This window comes from Myotis myotis, unplaced genomic scaffold (genome assembly GCF_014108235.1).
Source record: "Myotis myotis isolate mMyoMyo1 unplaced genomic scaffold, mMyoMyo1.p scaffold_m19_p_2, whole genome shotgun sequence".
NCBI classification, from domain to species: Eukaryota; Metazoa; Chordata; class Mammalia; order Chiroptera; family Vespertilionidae; genus Myotis; species Myotis myotis.
The window spans coordinates 78,784,165-78,803,083 of NW_023416324.1; the positions used below are offsets into that span (position 1 = coordinate 78,784,165).

Below are 18,919 nucleotides of genomic sequence, written 5' to 3' on the forward strand. Positions count from 1 at the left end.
GTGGGATTGTTTTGCCATTATGTTAAAAATAGCCCTAGACTGGATTATTTATTGGTAGCAATAGAAAATCTCTAACAACTTTCTATATCTTTTTCCCCCTCCCAATTTTCTTTTCCTTTGGTGCTGAAGGCAGGAGAAACAGCGTCACTGGGTTTGTTTGTATGAATAAAATAAAAATTAATTGGTTCAAAGGAAAGGATTGAAACGTCATTCCCACAAGTGAAGTGTAGTTTCAGTGAATCAATTTAATGACCACAGTTTTAGTGTAGTACAAAGACTTAATCTTCCTATTATTCCTTAATGGTTCTACATGAATACCTTAGTTGTCTAAATATACCTTCAGAGGTTACAAAAAGGTATACTTACAATGTGATAGGCTCTGAGATTATATTGGAGAGATATTTGAAGCAATTTTGTTTGAATCAGTGTTTGGTAACTTTGCATGGGCTGTATTTGAGTAGCATGGGCTTGTACTCCATTAGGATTGACTGGATCTTAATAAGTTTTGTATTTCTAGGCCTTACCAGATGGTTTGGTACATCTCTGTTGGAATTTTATCATTTGTCATTGAATCGTTTATTTTTTTAAAGCTCTCTATGAGTTTAGTATCATTGTAAAATAATTTTTATCACTCTGTGGTACTTTGGACGGACATCTGCCCAGTGACCATACACCTACACAGCTCAGCTGGTTTTTACCGAAAGTAAAGGATACCACAGTAGTGGATTATGATGGGACAAAATTTGAAAATTAGTTTTTAAAGTCATTGGGTATAGCCAGGGGAACACTTAAAAGGAGAGACAGGTGGGGGAAGAAGGCTACGAATGTAGGTCAGTGTTGCAGAAATGTAAGGGGTAGCAAGACACTCCACAAGACATTGATGACAATAGTATAGATCAATGAATTGTTATAATTAAAGCCTTAAATTAGGTTTTTGTTGACTTATAATAAAGAGAAATTCCCTAGAAGAGGAAGGTGATATATTATAAATAAAACATCTGTTGTAGAATTTTAACTAGGTCTAAGTGTCCCTTATTATTTACTAGAGGCTTGATCGCACGAAATTTGTGCAAGAGTAGGCCTTTCTTCCCCCAGCTGCCAGCTCCGGCTTCCCTCTGGCACCCAGGACTTGGGCTTCCCTCATAGCCCCAGCTTCATCCGGAAGGTCATTGGAAGGCTGTCCGGTCTAATTAGCATATTATGCTTTTATTATCATAGATGTTATTAATTAATAGTGCTTAGGTGAAAATTACCTTAAGTAGTCCATTTTGGATTACAATAACTTAGCAATGAGGTAAATGTGTTTTCTTCCAGTAATAATATTTCAGTTAATGTTTTCATTAGAAAACATTCCCTAACTTTTTTTTCCCCAATTCTCCCTATCTTACAGGTTTCACATCACCGAAGGCAGATTCTCTTGCTGCTATTTCTACCACCACAAGCCCGGTAGTTTATACAAGACCAGCAATAAGTAGCTTTTCTTCTAGTGGAATCGGGTTGGGGGAAAGTTTAAAAGCTGGATCATCATGGCAGTGTGATAGTTGTCTACTCCAGAACAAAGTTACAGACAGCAAGTGTATAGCCTGTCAAGCGACAAAATTGCCACTAAGAGATACTGCTAAACAGACTGGAATTGGGACACCAAGTAAAAGTGTCAAACCAACTCTTTCTGCATCAGGGACAGGTTTTGGAGACAAATTTAAACCAGCAATAGGAACTTGGGATTGTGATACCTGTTTAGTGCGAAATAAGCCTGAAGCGATAAAATGTGTAGCTTGTGAAACACCGAAACCTGGAACTGGTGTTAAGCGTGTCCTTACATTGCCAGTGGCTTCAGAAAGTGCTGTCACCGTGGCTGCTTCATCTTCCAGCTGCACTGTGACCACTGGTACCTTAGGATTTGCAGATAAATTCACAAAGCCCAAGAGGTCTTGGGAGTGTCCAGTATGCTGTGTTCCTAATAATCCAGAGGACAGTAAATGTGTGTCCTGTATGTCTGAGAAACCAGGTACGTTAATGGCTGTTTGGAATAATTTTGCTCATTATGTTAGTAGAACATTTTAATTTTCTGTGAAACCACTAAGAACAATCTAGAATATTTTAAGTGTTTCAGGATGAGAATTTTCTCATACGTCTTAACTTTTTAAAGCTATATTGAGATTAAAACGACTTGCTTGGGGCTAGATATGTATGGTTTCTTAGGATAGGCTGTGAATGACTACTTTGATCTTTGTATGCATCTTTATCATAAAATTTTTGTTCTTTAGGATCATTTCAGAGTTGACTGTTGTAGATGCTAAAAGGTCTTGGAAGGGGGCAGTCTTTCTCAAACCTCTATACAGAATAAAATATTACTTAGTCTCTTTTTCTCTAAGTAAAAGTGAGGATGGCTAGTGGTCATTTCCAGGGAAGACTTTATTAATGGGTGGGCAATATTGCTTTATGAAAAGGCTGTCGCTGAATGTTAATGGCGATACCTGTACCTGTATGCTCTCTGCCAGAGTTTGCAATGGTAGTAAGTTACTGAATCATCCATGAAAAATTCTAACTTAGCTAGAAAAATGAAGTTAGGTTTGAGTTTTTTCTGTTTTTCTGTTCAGATTTTAAAGAGTTAATAAAGATTCACATCTGGAAATGACTCTTTGCTGTTTTTGTAATATTGTTATATAGTTATTTGGTACAGATATATGGTGACATGAATACTAAATAAAACATATGGGTATTTGGGAATTATATGTGTAGTTTTGTGTATGCAATGAAAAGCTCTTGAGTTATTAGGCTAAATCTCTGTCTGAACATAAGGGGTGAGCCATATATCTAATTCCTACTGGTTGTCTCTGAGAATAAGATTTCAAAATCTTCATTCTGAATTATCTTTCTCTTCCCACCTGACACCCCTCCTTCCCTATTGGAGACAAATTTACTTATTTATTTATTTATAAAATATATTTTATTGATTTTTTACAGAGAGGAAGGGAGAGGGATAGAGAGTTAGAAACATCGATGAGAGAGAAACATCAATCAGCTGCCTCCTGCACACCCCCTACTGGGGATGTGCCCGCAACCAAGGTACATGCCCTTGACCAAAATCGAACCTGGAACCCTTCAGTCCACAGGCCGACACTCTATCCACTGAGCCAACCCCGTTAGGGCGGAGACAAATTTAAACCAGCAATTTGTTACAGGCAGGGAACTGAAATTCTGAGTTGATGGGAGAATAAAATTTTGAGTCAGGCAGTGAATTGTTGCACATAAACAAAGGAAATTCACGTATTAAAGAATGCTGACTTCATCCTGTAAATGAGCCATTATTTTAAGCAGAGGAGTGATGCAGTCAGATTTGTATTTTGATAAATCACTTGGTGGCTTTTTGAAGGATAGACTTGAAGGTGACAAAATTTGGAGACAAAAGGACAGATTAGGGAGGTTGCATCAATAATACAGGCAAAGATAATGGTGATTTGTACTAATGAAATCAAATAAGGATGGGAGGGATGTAGAATAATGTGTAGTTGAAGACATGATGATTTCAAGCTGTTGAAGTTGACTTTCAGATATATGTGAGGCCATTATACTGATAATGGACCCTCTGGCCTAAAGATACAGATTAGAGTCATTAGCCCATAGTTTTCTAATAAGTCATGGGAATATAGGTGATGGAAAGTGAGTGGAGTGAATAAAGAAGATGGTCTAAAAATGGGAGCTCTGCCAATTTAAGGAAGTGGCAGGAATAAAACTTTGGAAGTTAATTTTTTAAAGGAATAACCAGAGGAAAAACATGGCACTGGTTGCTTCTTGGAAGGATGGATTTAAGGGAATAAGTCTCAATACTAAAGCTATTATTCAAGCAAACAATGAGATTATCAGTAGAAGGGTTCAGAAAAGAGAATGAAAAAGATGTGAGAAATATGTAAGGGAGGAAAAGCCATCAAACCAAGTTAATTAGTTGGATAGTGGAACTACCAACTAAGGAAGAGACCACAGGAATGAAGCACAAATTGTAGATAAAGATCAGGAAACTTGTTGGTGATTAAAGTTATCAGAGTAGATGAGAACTTGTAAGCAGTGCAATGGACCAATGATGGAAACTCAGGGAGCAGTTTTATTGGCATGATGGAAGAGAACATACCAGTAAGATCAGATAACTGGGAGAAGTGATGACAATTGGAGAACATTTAGAGAAGTAGGGATACCAGAATGGATGTCTCACTCTTAACACAATACAGGGTAGGGCAAAAGTAGGATTACAGTTGTGAGTACATGAAATAGTTTATTCTTGTACTATTATTTATTGTATTCTTTTTCATATTAACAGCTGTCAAGCTACTTTTGCCCCACCTTGTATTTCTTTATACACTGTGCTTTGCTGAGCCATCCTTGCTATACAGCCTCCTCTCCCCATAGAACTTGCTAATTCTGCTTAAATCTCACCTCTGAGGATCCTTCTCCTGCCCCTTAGTAATTTCTCCTTCCTTATACTCTTGCATTAAATTATTTATTACTTTCCTTCTTGGTGACGATGCTACTATGCATTTGTTTTTACTTTTCCCTTTTAAGACTGTGAGCACCTTTAGAAGTTAAGTAACATTTTATTCATCTTTTATGTTCACAGAGCCCAAGTAAATTATGGTGTTTAATAAATGTCTGTTTAGGCTAGCTTATAACAGAGATGCCATGAACATATAATAGGTGGTGTCAAGTAGAATTGCAAAGTGAATGATAGAATACTTCTATGCAAAAATGATCATTTCAAAGGCAGAGACCTGTGCTTTGAAATCTTGAATTTAATATGGTGTGGCTATGTATTTTATCTATTACGATATTGTCTACAATTTTATGTCTTAATGCTGTACTGCTTGAAGAAATTGGACAAAGATTTTTAAGGAAAATTTAGCCCTAGGCTTTGATTTATAATCATGATCTTTTTTTTAAATCATGGCTATTCAAACTTGGGTTTAAGGGGTGCTTATTACTAAGCAAGGTGAGTATGAGCTGTTCATTTATAAGATTGAATTTTTAACAATGTGTAATGTTTATATTTCTGGCATTTTCTCTGTCTTAATAGGAAACACTAATAAAAATTGAACATTTAGACTTAGTGATGTCATTAAGATATTGCCATAATGTAAATGAGAATTTCCATGTGTTTCTGCATTGTCTTTAGGAAGTTCAGTACCTGCTTCAAGTAGTAGCACGGTTCCTATCTCTCTGTCTTCTGGAGGCTGCCTAGGATTAGACAAGTTCAAGAAACCCGAGGGAAGCTGGGAGTGTGAAGTGTGCCTAGTGCAGAATAAAGCAGATTCCACCAAATGTGCAGCATGTGAAAGTGCCAGGCCAGGCACAAAATCTGAGTTTAAAGGTAAGGAGTTGATAAAGAGCTTCCTTGAATTGCCATTATAAAGTGAAATGCTTGCAAACAGCTTTAGTTTTAAATTTACTCATTCTCTACTTAATGCAAATGAGGTATTGCCCTGGAATTTTAGTTCATATCTGTCTCTGAATTAGTGTAAGGTTGAATTATTTGCTGGTCAGCAGTGAGGTGTCTTTTCTGCAGCTGGGTAAATGATCTATATTTTATTATTGAGTCTGAGAGAGTTTTAGCTTTTTAACTGTTAACAACCCTTTGGCATCTAGATAAATTTCCTGTCTTTTATTTTACTGGCAATTTATACCCCTGGAACCTTATTAGAAGCAATCCAGACTTGGGCTTTGATTGTCCCAGAAAAATAACTCTCTTAATATTTGTTATATAAATGTAAAGGAAGAACCTCTCAAAGTAATCTGAAGGCTAGATTTTTCAGGTCTTCATATTTCTGTATGAATTATTTCATACGAGACACTTCCTTGTCAAAATTTTGAGAAATGCTTTCAGATCACTGCTATTCAGTCCATTTTAGTTCCTTCTGTAGCTGATACCTCATGGCTTCTTTTCCATATTCTCGACTTCTAATACAGTCGTTGCCATACCTTTAAATATGTCCTTTTGAGGCAGAGGTGATAACTAATATGGTTTTTGGGACCTTTGTTTTTAGCTTTCTGTGTAACATCACTTAAGATATCTTAGAGACCATGTGGATAGCTATTTGCTTTTGAGATTCTGATACAGTTTTTCAGTTATGATTCTTAGGGAAAGAAAATAGGGTAGGTAATCATTAAAGGTGGAAATCTGAAGATGAGTGCTTGCAAAGTGTGGCTGTCATTTGTCTTTATTTACATATGGGTAAGCAGAGTAATGGATAAATATCTTAGACTCTTTAATATTTCCTTTTGAGGCAATTGGTCAAGCATTCCATTTCTAGTTTATTCGTTGCAGGAAAGCATTATGAAATCAAGACTTTGATTTTATCGATACAGTATTGTTTATCTTTTTAAATATTGTTTTCACTGATGTATTTCTGATTCTTTGATGCTAAATTTTTTTTAAATGCTTGAGTAAATAACACATTCACAAGACTCAAAAATCGAATTATGACGAGATTGACAGTGAAAAGTCTATCTCTTTCCCATTGGCTTATTTTTTTAAAATTTTGTTTTATTGCTTAAAGTATTACAAAGAGTATTACATATGTCTCCTCTTTTTTTTTCCCCTTGACATTCCCCCGGCCTCCCCTACCACTCTTCCCCCCCCCCCCGCCCCCCCCACCCCATTGTCTTGTGTCCATTGGTAATGCTTATATGCATGCATACAAGTTCTTCGGTTGATCTCTTACCCGCCTCCTCTCCTCCCAACCCTCCCCAGGCTTCCTGCTATAGTTTGACAGTCTGTTCAATGCTGCTCTGCCTCTGTATCTATTTTTGTTCATCAGTTTATAATGGTCATTTATTATCCATAAATGAGTGAGATCATGTGGTATTTTTCTTTCATTGACTGACTGGCTTATTTCACTTAGCATAATGCTCTCCAGTTCCATCCATGCTGTTGCAAATGGTAAGAATTCCTTTTTTACAGCAGCATAGTATTCCATTGTGTAGATGTACCACAGTTTTCTAATCCATTCATCTACTGATGGGCACTTAGGCTGTTTCCAAATCTTAGCTATGGTAAATTGTGCTCCTATGAACATAGAGATGCATATATCCTTTCTGATTGATGTTTCTGGTTTCTTGGGATATATTCCTAGAAGTGGGATCACTGGGTCAAATGGGAGTTCCATTTTTAACTTTTTGAGGAAACTCCATACTGTCTTCCATAGTGGCTGCACCAACCTGCATTCCCACCAGCAGTGCAAGAGTGTTCCCTTTTCTCCGCATCCTCTTCAGCACTTGTTGTTTGTTGATTTGTTGATGATAGCCATTCTGACAAGTGTGAGATGATACTTCATTGTTGTTTTGATTTTCATCTCTCAGATGATTGGTGACTTGGAGCATGTTTTCATATGTCTTTCGACCTTCTGTATATCCTCTTTTGAAAAGTGTCTATTTAGGTCCTTTGCTCATTTTTTGATTGGATTATTTATCTTCCTTTTGTTAAGTTGTATGAGTTCCCTATAAATGTTGGAGACTAAACCCTTATTGGTGATAACATTGGCAAATATGTTCTCCCATGCAGTGGGCTTTCTTGTTGTTTTGTTGATGGTTTCTTTTGCTGTGCAGAAGCTTTTTATTTTGATGTAGTCCCATTTGTTTATTTTCTCTTTATTTTCCAATGCCCTAGGAGCTGTATCAGTGAAGAAATTGCTTCGGCATATGTCTGAGATTTTGTTGCCTTTGGATTCCTCTAGTATTTTTATGGTTTCCTGTCTTACATTTAAGTCCTTTATCCATTTTGAGTTTATTTTTGTGTATGGTATAAGTTGGTCTAGTTTCATTTTTCTGCATGTATCTGTCCAAATTTTCCCAACACTGTTTATTGAAGAGACTGTCTTGACTCCATTGTATGTTCTTGCCTCCTTTGTCAAATATGAATTGAGCACATTGGTTCAGGTCGATTTCTGGGCTCTCTATTCTATATGTCCATTCTCCATTGATCTATATGTCTGTTCTTGTGCCAGTACCAGGCAGTTTTGAGAACAGTGGCTTTGTAATACAGCTTGATACCTGGTATTGAGACCCCACCTACTTTGTTCTTTCTCAGGATCGCTGCAGCTATTCAGGGTCTTTTTTTATTCCAGATGAATTTTTGGAGAGTTTGTCCTAGATCTGTGAAATATACTGCTGGTATTCTAATGGGAAGTGCGTTGAATTTATAGATTGCTTTGGGTAGTATGGACATTTTAATGATGTTGATTCTACCAATCCATGAACATATGTTCTTCCATCTGTTTATATCTTCCTCTATCTCATTTTTCAACGTCCTGTAGTTTTCTGAGTAGAGGTCTTTTACCTCTTTAGTTAAGTTTATTCCTAGGTATCTTAATTTTTTTGGTGTGATGGTAAATGGGATTGCTTTTTTAGTCTCTCTTTCTGTAAGTTCACCATTGGTGTATAGAAATGCCATATATTTCTTGGCATTAATTTTGTATCCTGCTACATTGCCGAATTCATTTATTACGTCTAATAGTTTTTTGATGGAGTCTTTATGGTTTTTTATGTACAATATCATGTCATCTACGAATAAGGACAGTTATACTTCTTTTCCAATTTGGATGCCTTTTATTTCTTCTTCTTGTCTAATCGCAATGGCTAATACTTCCAGTACTATGTCGAACAGGAGTGGTGAGAGTGGGCATCCCTGTCTTGTTTCTGTTCTTAGGGGAAATGGTGTTAGTTTTTACCCATTGAGTGTGATGTTGGCTGTGGGCCTGTCATATATGGCTTTTATTATGTTGAGGAATGATCCTTCTATTCCCACATTGCTGAGAGTTTTTATCAAAAATGGGTGTTGAATTTTGTCAAATGCTTTTTCTGCATCAATTGATATGACTATGTGGTTTTTTCTCTCTCAATTTGTTTACGTGATGTATCACATTTATTGGTTTGCGGATATTGTACCATCCTTGCATCCCCAGGATAAATCCTACTTGGTCATAGTGTATGATCTTTCTGATGTACTGCTGGATCGGAGTTGCTGAGATTTTGTTGAGGATTTTGGCATCTATGTTCATGAGGGATATGGGCCTGTAATTCTCTTAACATTGTGTTATCTTTATCTGGTTTTGGTATTAGGGTGATGCTGGCTTCATAGAATGAGCTTGGAAGTGTTCCTTCCTTTTGAATTTTTTGGAATAGTCTGAGGAGGATAGGTTTTAGTTCTTCCTTGAATGTTTGCTAATACAGTATACTTTATTTCAACATTTCCAAAACATTTCAAGGTTATGATCCTTATTGTTCCAAATTTAATAATAACATACACAGAACATTTCCACTTTCTAATGAACTAGCATGTTTTTTAAATCATATTCTCATCTTTTTTTTTTTTATTATTGATTTTTTACAGAGAGGAAGGGAGAGGGATAGAGAGTCAGAAACATCGATGAGAGAGATACATTGATCAGCTGCCTTGACCGGAATCGAACCTGGGACCTTTCAGTCCGCAGGCCGACGCTCTATCCACTAAGCCAAACCGGTTTCGGCATATTCTCATCTTTTTAATGTCAATTAGTTCTGCAGTGATGTTCTTTCTTCTTTCCTGACACTACATTACAGTGTATTCTTTTTTTTTTTTTTTTTATGTTATCAATCCAGGACTTACCAACTGTAGTGACCTACTAAGAGGATTAACTTTCAACTTTGTTCATCCTTGCTATTTGATTCTAATAAAACATTTAAAATGTCAAAAAAAAAAAAAAAACACAACAAAAAAACTCCCCTGTGAAGCCATCTGGCCCATTGGCTTATTTTTAATCTTTCCTCTCCTACCAGTCAAAAGGCTGTGGTTTGTCTTATTACTCTTTCAAAGTTTCTTTATTCACATCATAAGAAAATATATTCTGGTTCTGCACATCCTTATCTCTCTACCTTGTTTGACTAAAAGCCCTACTGCCTCTGTGCTTCCTTAATTTTATCACATTAGCTTGGACATACATTTGTTCTCCATTCAGAGCTGCCCAGATTGCATATGGCATTTTGTATGTCTCTGAGTTTAATTTGTCTTTAAAAAAAAAAAAAAGACACAGCTGTAGGATTACTAAGAGGAAATGTATTTGTAATTTTTTGGTACATATTGACAAAATGCCTTTTATAACTTTGTGCTAATTTACACATCCACCTGCAATGTATAAAGTGTCTGTTATTCCTAGTAATACTGTTTTATCAAACTTGTCAAATCTCTGCCAGATGAAAGGGGGCATGTCTAGTTGCAGAGGATTGGGAATATAATTCTCATGCTGAATTTTTGACAGTTTATAATACTCTTCAAAATAGGCCTTTTCCAAGTTATTCTCATGTCCCTTTTGTTTTCAGGGTTTGCATTTTGTTTGAGTGGATAACATTAACTCAGTGTCTTTTTGGTGTCTTGTATTTTTGAAGGCTTTGGCACATCTTCCTCATCTTCAAACCCAGCATCCTCATCTTTCAAATTTGGTATACCGTCATCCTCTTCTGAGCCTTCTCAGACTTTACCAAGCACTGGAAATTTTAAATTTGGTGACCAAGGAGGCTTTAAAATAGGTATGTCATCAGATTCTGGGTCTTTAAACCCCATGAGTGAAGGCTTCAAATTTTCTAAACCAGTAGGAGATTTTAAATTTGGAGTTTCATCTGATTCTAAACCGGAAGAAGTTAAAAAGGACAGTAAGAATGATAATAATTTTAAGTTTGGACTTTCTTCTGGTTTAAGCAATCCAGCTTTAGCCCCATTTCAGTTTGGGATGACTAATCTTGGGCAGCAAGAAAAGAAAGAGGAACTGCCTAAAGCTTCATCTACAGGCTTTAGTTTTGGTACGGGTGTTATTAACCCCACTCCCGCTGCTGCTGACACTGTGGTGACCTCTGAGAACAAGAGTAGCTTCAGCTTTGGAACTATCGAAACCAAGAGTAGCTCAGTGGCTCCTTTCCCGTGTAAGACATCAGAAGCGAAAAAGGAAGAAATGTCTGCCACCAAAGGAGGGCTCCCTTTTGGCAATATGGAACCTGCCCCTCTGCCATCTGCCTCATTGTTTGCTTTGGGAAGGACAGAAGAGAAGCAAGAGCCTGTCACTTCTACTTCTCTTGTGTTTGGGAAGAAAGCTGACAATGAAGAGCCAAAGTGTCAACCAGTGTTTCCCTTTGGGAATTCAGAGCAAACCAAAGATGAGAGTTCTTCAAAGTCGACCTTTAGTTTCAGTATGGTAAAACCATCTGAGAAGGAGTCTGAGCAGCCAGCAAAGGCCACTTTTGCTTTTGGAGCTCAAACCAGTACTACAGCTGGTAAGTATTAAACATTTTCTTTTACAAGGTGTCTTTGATATCTCAGAAAGTCAAGGAATGGTTTACACTAAACACGTGAGAGAGACTAGTAACAGAACTCTCAGGAAAGTAATCTAGGATTTTCAGCTTTAATTTCTCCAGTCCCTCATGATTTTAATGATTTACTGATCTAATTTTGAGAAAAACAGTTCTAATAGAAAGCCCACAATATTGCACATTTGTTTGTGTCTTTTTCCCTTCTGTGAGCTTTATCAGAATTGGCATATAGTATTCAGGAAAATAGGCATTCTTTCTTATGCACATGAATATTTTCTAACTAATGAAATTTTTATATGTAGGCTTTCATTTACAAATAGAGATAACCAGTCATTATCAGCCATGTAAGGGAACACAGACAAATATAATTAATCTCTGAGAAATAGGCAATTATGAAAACTTAAATTTTGAAGAAAAAAATGCAATAGCATTTTTAAATGTTAATGAAACAAAATTCATTTTATGGACTGAGGAACAGAAAAAACATAGTTGGTAATCAGATTAGTGAACTGGAATTTTTCAGGGCACAGTGCAAAAGTACAGAGAGATTGCTCCAAGCTAGATTCACAAGTGACATTGGAATAAGAATGCTTAGAAGATGAGAGCATGAAGGAACTGTCAAAGAAGTGATAGAAGAAAATTTCCTAGATGTAGAGAGAGACATTGGTCTTAAAAATGGAAGTAGTCCACTCATTGACAAAAGCCAGTAAAATTTCATGACACCAAGCCAAAATCCTGAATGCTTTCAGAGAGAGAGAGAGAGAGAAAAAAGCTGTTTGTCACGAAAAAAGTTATATTAGCATCAGACTTCCATTTTGTAACATCAGATGCTAAAAACAGGGCAGTGTTCTCAAAGTGAAAATGGGCTTTGAACCTAGAATTCTGTAACCAGCCAAATTTCATCAAACATAAAGGCAAAATATAGATGTTTTCAGATAAACAGAGAATCAAGTTGAACACCCATGTCCATTTTGGAATAATAAATTGGAAACACAATCAAAATAAAAATTAAACCTAAAAAACAGTATGAATACAACAAATAGATGTGAGTTTTTTGTGTATTGAATTTTTACTTGGAAATTTAAAAACACCCTTTAAAGAAAATAAAAGCTAAATTATATATTATTTGGAAAGGAATAAAAATTAGATAAGGTTTAACCAAATTTAATCATGGGCTTTTTCTATACCAGCGGTTGCCAATCTTTCGGACCTCACGGACCATTGGTTGGCGACTGCTGCTCTATACTGTTTCCATTGAAGTAGACCTCTAAAAAAAAAAAAAAAAAAAAAAGAAAGAAAGAAATAGACCTCTTAACCCTCCTCTATACTGACTTGAAAGTGAGCTAAAATTTTAGCTCCATTTTCCTAACCCATGCTAATGCCCTTACAATAAAGTGACCAGCCATGTCTAGTAGACCATATTGAAACTGAGACGTTATTAGAACAGTTTCCCAAAAAAGTCTTCAATAAGGTGGCTGGATTCAGGATCATCATATAAAAGTCAGTAGCTTTCCTCCAAAATCAGCAGTAAAGTATTGGACAACATATTTCATTTGTATTTTCCAACATTTTAAATTTGTATTTTATAAAAGCTCCAGAACCTGTTATATGCTAACATAATAAAAACATACTTAATACTTGTTCCTGAGTGAGAATATTTCTCTCCCTCCCAGTCCCAACCCCCAATATAATTTAAGTTCTTAGAGGAATTGTTGTGGATCTTGAAGTTTATATAGAAGGAAAATGCACAAAAAATTTTGGGGAGAAGGACAGGCACACAGATACGTTTGCCTTACTAAATATCAAACCATACTGTCAAGCTATAATAATTAAATCAATTTAGTAACAATAATTATATCAGAAACATATTTGGAATTTAATATGTCATAAAGGTGAGGAAAGGATGCGCTAGTCAGTACATGCTGCAGGAAAATTAGCTATCATTTGGTTAAATTGAAGTTTTAATCCTAACATAAGTTGCAAATCATATTTGTAAAAGTAAATACGATTCATGTATCTTCCACTGTCTGAATTTGTTATCCAAACACAGTATCTATACAGTTAAATTTGGATATAAGGCATATTTTTAGTAATCTGAATGATGAAGATTTTCCTATTAAGACAAAATCTATAAAAGAGGAATGTATTTGACTACATCAAAATTTAATATAACAGATATGCCCATTTGATGAATAAATTTATATATACATATATGTAGTATATATATTTTAAATATTTTTATTAATTTCAGAGGGGAAGGGAGAGGGAGAGAGAGATAGAAACATCAATGATGAGAGAGAATCATGGATCGGCTGCCTCCTGCACACCCCCCAATGGGGATCAAGTCTGCAACCTGGGCATGTGCCCTTGAGCAGAATCGAGCCCAGGACCCTTCAGTCCGTAGGCCGATGCCCTATCCACTGAACCAAACAGGCTAGGGCACAGATGAATCTATATTAAAAATGTCTGTTTTCTAATAACTTCTTAGATTGTAGGATAGGAAAAAATGCTTTCTGTGATTACTTGTTCTTACAAATTTTTGTTTCTTAATTTTTGTCATACAGATCAAGGTGGAGCAAAGACAGTTTTTAGTTTCTTGAACAACAATTCCTCTAATTCAAGTACACCAGCCACTTCAGCTGGTGGCAGCATATTTGGTAGTTCCACCTCTTCATCCAGTGCACCAGCGAGTGCCTTTGTGTTTGGACAGGCCAACAATCCTGTGAGCGGCTCTGCCTTTGGTAACCCTGCTGAATCCAGTACATCTCAACAGTCTTTGCTGTTTCCTCAAGAGAGTAAACCAGCAACCACATCCAGCTCGGGTACAGCTGTGACCCCATTTGTCTTTGGTCCAGGAGCCAGCAGTAATAATACTGCAACCTCTGGTTTTAACTTTGGAGCTACAACCACAACTAGCTCTTCAGGTACTTTTAAAAAGAACAAAAAACCCGTATGTGTACTTCGATTGGCCTTAATTATGAGTATATCAGTTCTTAGGAATTAATATGGCAACTTATTACAAAATGGCATGGGTGCCTTTACCTATTCTATACTAGGGATGTTGTAGTTATTCACGCTAAGGTGTAATGTACATCTTGTGTTTAAGTTTAATATAATTAACTCTTGAGAGCAATTTTTCTAATTTCAGCAAGAGTGTTATTTTAGTTTTTGCAAGTAAGTAACCAGACATGGGTTATTTTATGAGACATTAGTCCTCATTGTGCAGTGTGTACATGATACAACATTAGCTGATTTCTGCATGTGTTAAATTTCTGATGAGGTTAGTTGTTGTCTTCGATATATTCCATCTAAAATTTTTTGACTATGAAGATGGGGAGTTTTGTTAATAGTTTTTTGTTGGTCTTATTTTTTTATTAATCCTCACCAGACACTTTTTCCATTGATTTTTAAAGAGAGTGGAAGGGAGGAGGGGGAGAGACAGAGAGAGACACATCGATCGGTTGCCTATTGTATGAGTCCCTACTGGATTGAGCCTGCAACTGAAGTACGTGCCTTTGACGGGAATCGAACCTGACACCCTTCAGTCTAAGGGCCAACGCTCTATCCACTGAGCCAAACCGGCTAGGGTGAAGTTTTTGTTTATATGGATTCTGTGTAGTTTTGCTAAACAATGATAGAGATTTGCGTTCTTACAATTCTTACAATCATTATTCAGAACTTGGTGGGATTTTTTCCAGCAAGGTAAGAATCTGAAAGGAAGCTTTGAATTTGCTTTTGGTTTCTTAGAGATTTCTTGAGAAGTATCTCTATCCTGGTAATTTACATAATTCTTTGGGCCTGTAGGATGCTCCTTTGTGTTTGGCACTGGACCTTCAGCACCATCTGCCAGTCCAGCATTTGGTGCTAACCAGACCCCAACATTTGGACAAAGTCAAGGTGCCAGCCAGCCAAATCCCCCAGGCTTTGGATCTCTATCATCTTCAGCAGCTTTATTTTCTGCTGGTTCTCAGCCTGCACCACCTACTTTTGGGACAGTGTCAAGCAGTAGCCAGCCTCCTGTGTTTGGACAGCAGCCTGGTCAGTCTGCATTTGGCTCTGGAACAGCTCCAAATTCCGGTGAGTGTGTGTACTAGTTATGCACTTTGTATCTGTACTTAGGTTTAGTATGTCTTACATATGATATTTTTCTTTGAACTTTGAAACATGCATGCCTTTTTTTAATTGTCTCTTATACTCAGTCGACTAGAGAAGTATATGTTTAGTCTTACCTATAAACCACATTCCAACTTTGGCACATTAAGCATCTTTTAACTCTTTGAATTAGATATTGTATTCATTCCATCCCATTTCTCCCCTTCTGGATTTTGGGGCATTCTAGCCTAGATTTCAACTGTGGTGCTTTCTAATCCTCTTTGTGATCAAATTTACTTCAGGAATTTATGCCTCAGCTCTAGTACTCTTCCTGGGACAGTCCAGCCGAATTGTCTCATGACACTTCCTATTTGATGACACAAACCTTTTCACTTGTATATTTAAACAAATGTTTCTGTGTTTGTTCTTTTAATATAGTTAATCACATGTATTATACAGGGTGGGGCATTGTTACTTATTGTGTTATTTTCCATAGGAACATTTGCCCCACCCTATAATGACATATACAGTCACACTGTACAGTTAGATTAATATTCTGAGTATGCAAATACCATGTGGTCTACTGGGATTATTCCCACACTAAATTTTGTTTTCTCTGGCATTAATGATTTCCACTTTGTTAATGATTCCCTCTTTGCATAGATCTCTTCTCAATATTTTCAAGTGCATTGGGCTGTTTTTCAGGATCTGAAAGAAGTTTCCCAGGATTTTCTAAACTGCTCCTCCCACCAGGCTTTCTATAGAGGCTTACTATTTAACTGAGGTCTTGGGGATCCTTTTTACCAATTATCTTGGAGATTCCCTGTAGCCTTTTCTTAAAAAGCATCTCTCTTTCCTTGGTGTCATCTTTTTCCCACTTCCATGTTTTGATAGAACAGACCTTCCAGTGATTTTTATTTTTTAAGTACTCAGGGAAGAAAATTTCAGACCATACATTTTTGGAAGGATCATTATTTTGCTCCCATGTTTGGTAAGATTTTTGGTTGAATATAGGTGTAGATTGGAAATCCTTTTGATAATTTTGAAGGCATTTCTCTACTTGGACTTTCTGAAGATCCACAGTGGAGAAAATACTCGGTTTTCTTTAAGTGGTCATAAGAGAGCTTAACCCTTTACTGTATTTTGCATTAAAGGGCAGAGTCATTTCTAGAAAAGCTGTCACTTTTATCTTAATGTTTTTTTGCTTTAACTATTGTAGGTTCAGTTTTCCAGTTTGGCAGCAGCACTACAAATTTCAATTTCACAAACAACAATCCGTCAGGAGTATTCAAATTTGGTGCAAATCCGAGCACACCTGCAGCCCCAGCCCAGCCTTCTGGCTCAGGGGGCTTTCCATTTAATCAGCCGTCAGCGTCATTTACAGTGGGGTAAGAGACTTTTTGTTGAAATGGAGAATTTAGCATGGTAAGGATGTGTGCTTGTGCATGAATGTGTGTGTGTGTTCTGTTTTTAAAAGCACCAATGTGCAGTGCAGTTCAGGTAAAGGCAAGTATGTTCTCTAATATCAGTTTACCATATTATAGTGTGAGAGGATCATAGCCTGAAAAAAAGAGCAGGGTGTGTATGTGTCCTGTGCGGCAGGAGATTTGTGTACTTGAACAATGTCTCTTTTCCCCCCTTGTCACTGGTCACATTTAGAGTTATATTATGACTCTAAAATTTTGAGCATCATGTCACATTTTGAAGTATTTATTTTTCACAGGTCAAATGGGAAAAATATGTTCTCTTCTTCTGGAACTTCAGTTTCTGGTCGCAAGATAAAGACTGCTGTTAGACGCAGGAAATAAATGTTGCAGTGGTGGTATACACAAGTTTTAACAAAAGCTGATGTCCTGCTTTTAGATACTGGATTGTACTACATGCTGGAGTTACCTGAAGTCAATCTGCTTAAGGACTTCTTTGATTTTGGAATTTTCCTCTTTGTTTCTTTACAAAAGCCCTGCCCTCACCTCTCGCCATGCCCTTTAAAAATAAATAATAGACTAATGACTGATTCTTCAGCGAAAATATTTTATGATCCAGCAAATTATTCACTGATTTGGCTTAGGCTGACTGAATTCAGGAATGGAGCCCGCTCAGTGAATGGCTTTGTATAGAACCTCTTCGTCTGCACCATTATGTGCGTTGATATGCGTTTATGGAACGCATTGATATTGTAATTATATCTGAGGAATTCTGTATAGATTTAGAGGATGTTGAAATGAATGATTTCTATGCTGAGTTTGTGCTGGTGTATGTGTGAAGTGAGTGAGTTGGGTATATTGTGTACTAAAATTTTCTGATAGAGGAAACCTGATTAAAGAATGGTCTATACTAAGGACTTGTTAGATCTAGTTCCTTCTCCACTTAATAATTATATGCTATTTCTATATTTTCATTCTTCTATCACCTGTCTTGCCTTTTCCATTATTTTATTATGAAACTTGTGTAAATACAATTTTGTTTCTGTACTTTTTGGCATAACATAAATCTGTGAACTTGAAATTTTAATTTTGTGTTAGAATTTTTTGTTGTTTAGTCTTGTCTCAGATTTTATTATGTAAATCCCATTATTCAAAGTTGCCTAAATCCATTTGGAAATCTTAAAAAAAAAATTGGGGATTCTTAAAGTAAATTTATTGGCTTTTCTGATCCAGTTTTGTTTGGACCAAAAACCAGTATTGTACAAAGTATTAAGCATATATTTTTATATATATTTACTGAAATGGACTGTGGTGACTTTGGATAATAAGGAAAAGTTTAATATTAAAGCCATGTTTATTACAGTATAATTAACATGTTAAACCATGGGATAAATGCCATCAATAAAAAATTGTGAAATCCTTTTTGTTCTAGTGTTAACTCTGGAAGGGAACCTTTTTATAAAGGTTAATTAAAGGTCAGTTAGAAGATAAACTTCAGGGAATGCTTTTTAAGTGATTTGGATAACTCCTAAGTCAATGGGAAAGTGTCTGAATTTACAACATATTGAAAGGTACCTGCTTTTTTGTCTGGTGCTAGGAATCATGCCTACTTTGCATATAAATTGACGTACCTTTTTAAAAGTTGGAAATAAACACACAGTCATTTCTGTTTGTACTGGTATTTTCCTTGATAGGTGACTGGACACTGGTTTTTGATGAAGTTCTTGGAGATACATGGCCCCAGCAGCCCACAAAAACTTGAGTGGTCCTTTTGTGTAACTTTTTAAAAATTATTTTAGTGATTTTTTTTTTAACTGGATTTTTTTTCTGTGGTCCATAAAAGAGCTGGATGGAGAGGAGGTGGTGATGGTGGCAGACAACATTTGGTAATTTTATTCTTCAATTTGAAAGCACAATTATATTGTGCTGACTTACTTTGCTGAACTTGTGGTTGGAAAGTGTTGTAGGTTTTTGCCGTTATTTATAATGAAAAGATAATTTTTCATAGTCAAATATATTAGGCCATCATCAAATGCTGGTTTGGAGGTAGAGATTTTGTATTATAATACATGTTTGATATG

The 18,919-nt window shown here is 36.3% G+C and overlaps 1 protein-coding gene across 10 annotated transcripts in view; it reads left to right on the plus strand.

Annotated features, from left to right (window-relative positions):
• The window catches only part of NUP153 (nucleoporin 153), a 77,028-nt gene extending 58,477 nt beyond the window's left edge, over positions 1 to 18,551 (plus strand). For 8 of the 10 annotated variants that reach the window (XM_036353010.1, XM_036353009.1, XM_036353002.1 and 5 more), the window contains 7 exons: positions 1,391 to 2,008; positions 5,165 to 5,359; positions 10,408 to 11,286; positions 13,887 to 14,246; positions 15,127 to 15,399; positions 16,634 to 16,802; positions 17,138 to 18,260. In XM_036353010.1, coding sequence (XP_036208903.1) covers positions 1,391 to 2,008; positions 5,165 to 5,359; positions 10,408 to 11,286; positions 13,887 to 14,246; positions 15,127 to 15,399; positions 16,634 to 16,802; positions 17,138 to 17,222 — 2,579 coding nt within the window. In that variant the 3' untranslated portion in view covers positions 17,223 to 18,260. Of the gene's footprint in view, positions 1 to 1,390; positions 2,009 to 5,164; positions 5,360 to 10,407; positions 11,287 to 13,886; positions 14,247 to 15,126; positions 15,400 to 16,633; positions 16,803 to 17,137; positions 18,261 to 18,532 lie in introns of those variants that run through there. The other 2 variants (XM_036353005.1, XM_036353011.1) reach the window with 2 other exon arrangements.
• Positions 18,552 to 18,919: the final 368 nt, after the last annotated feature.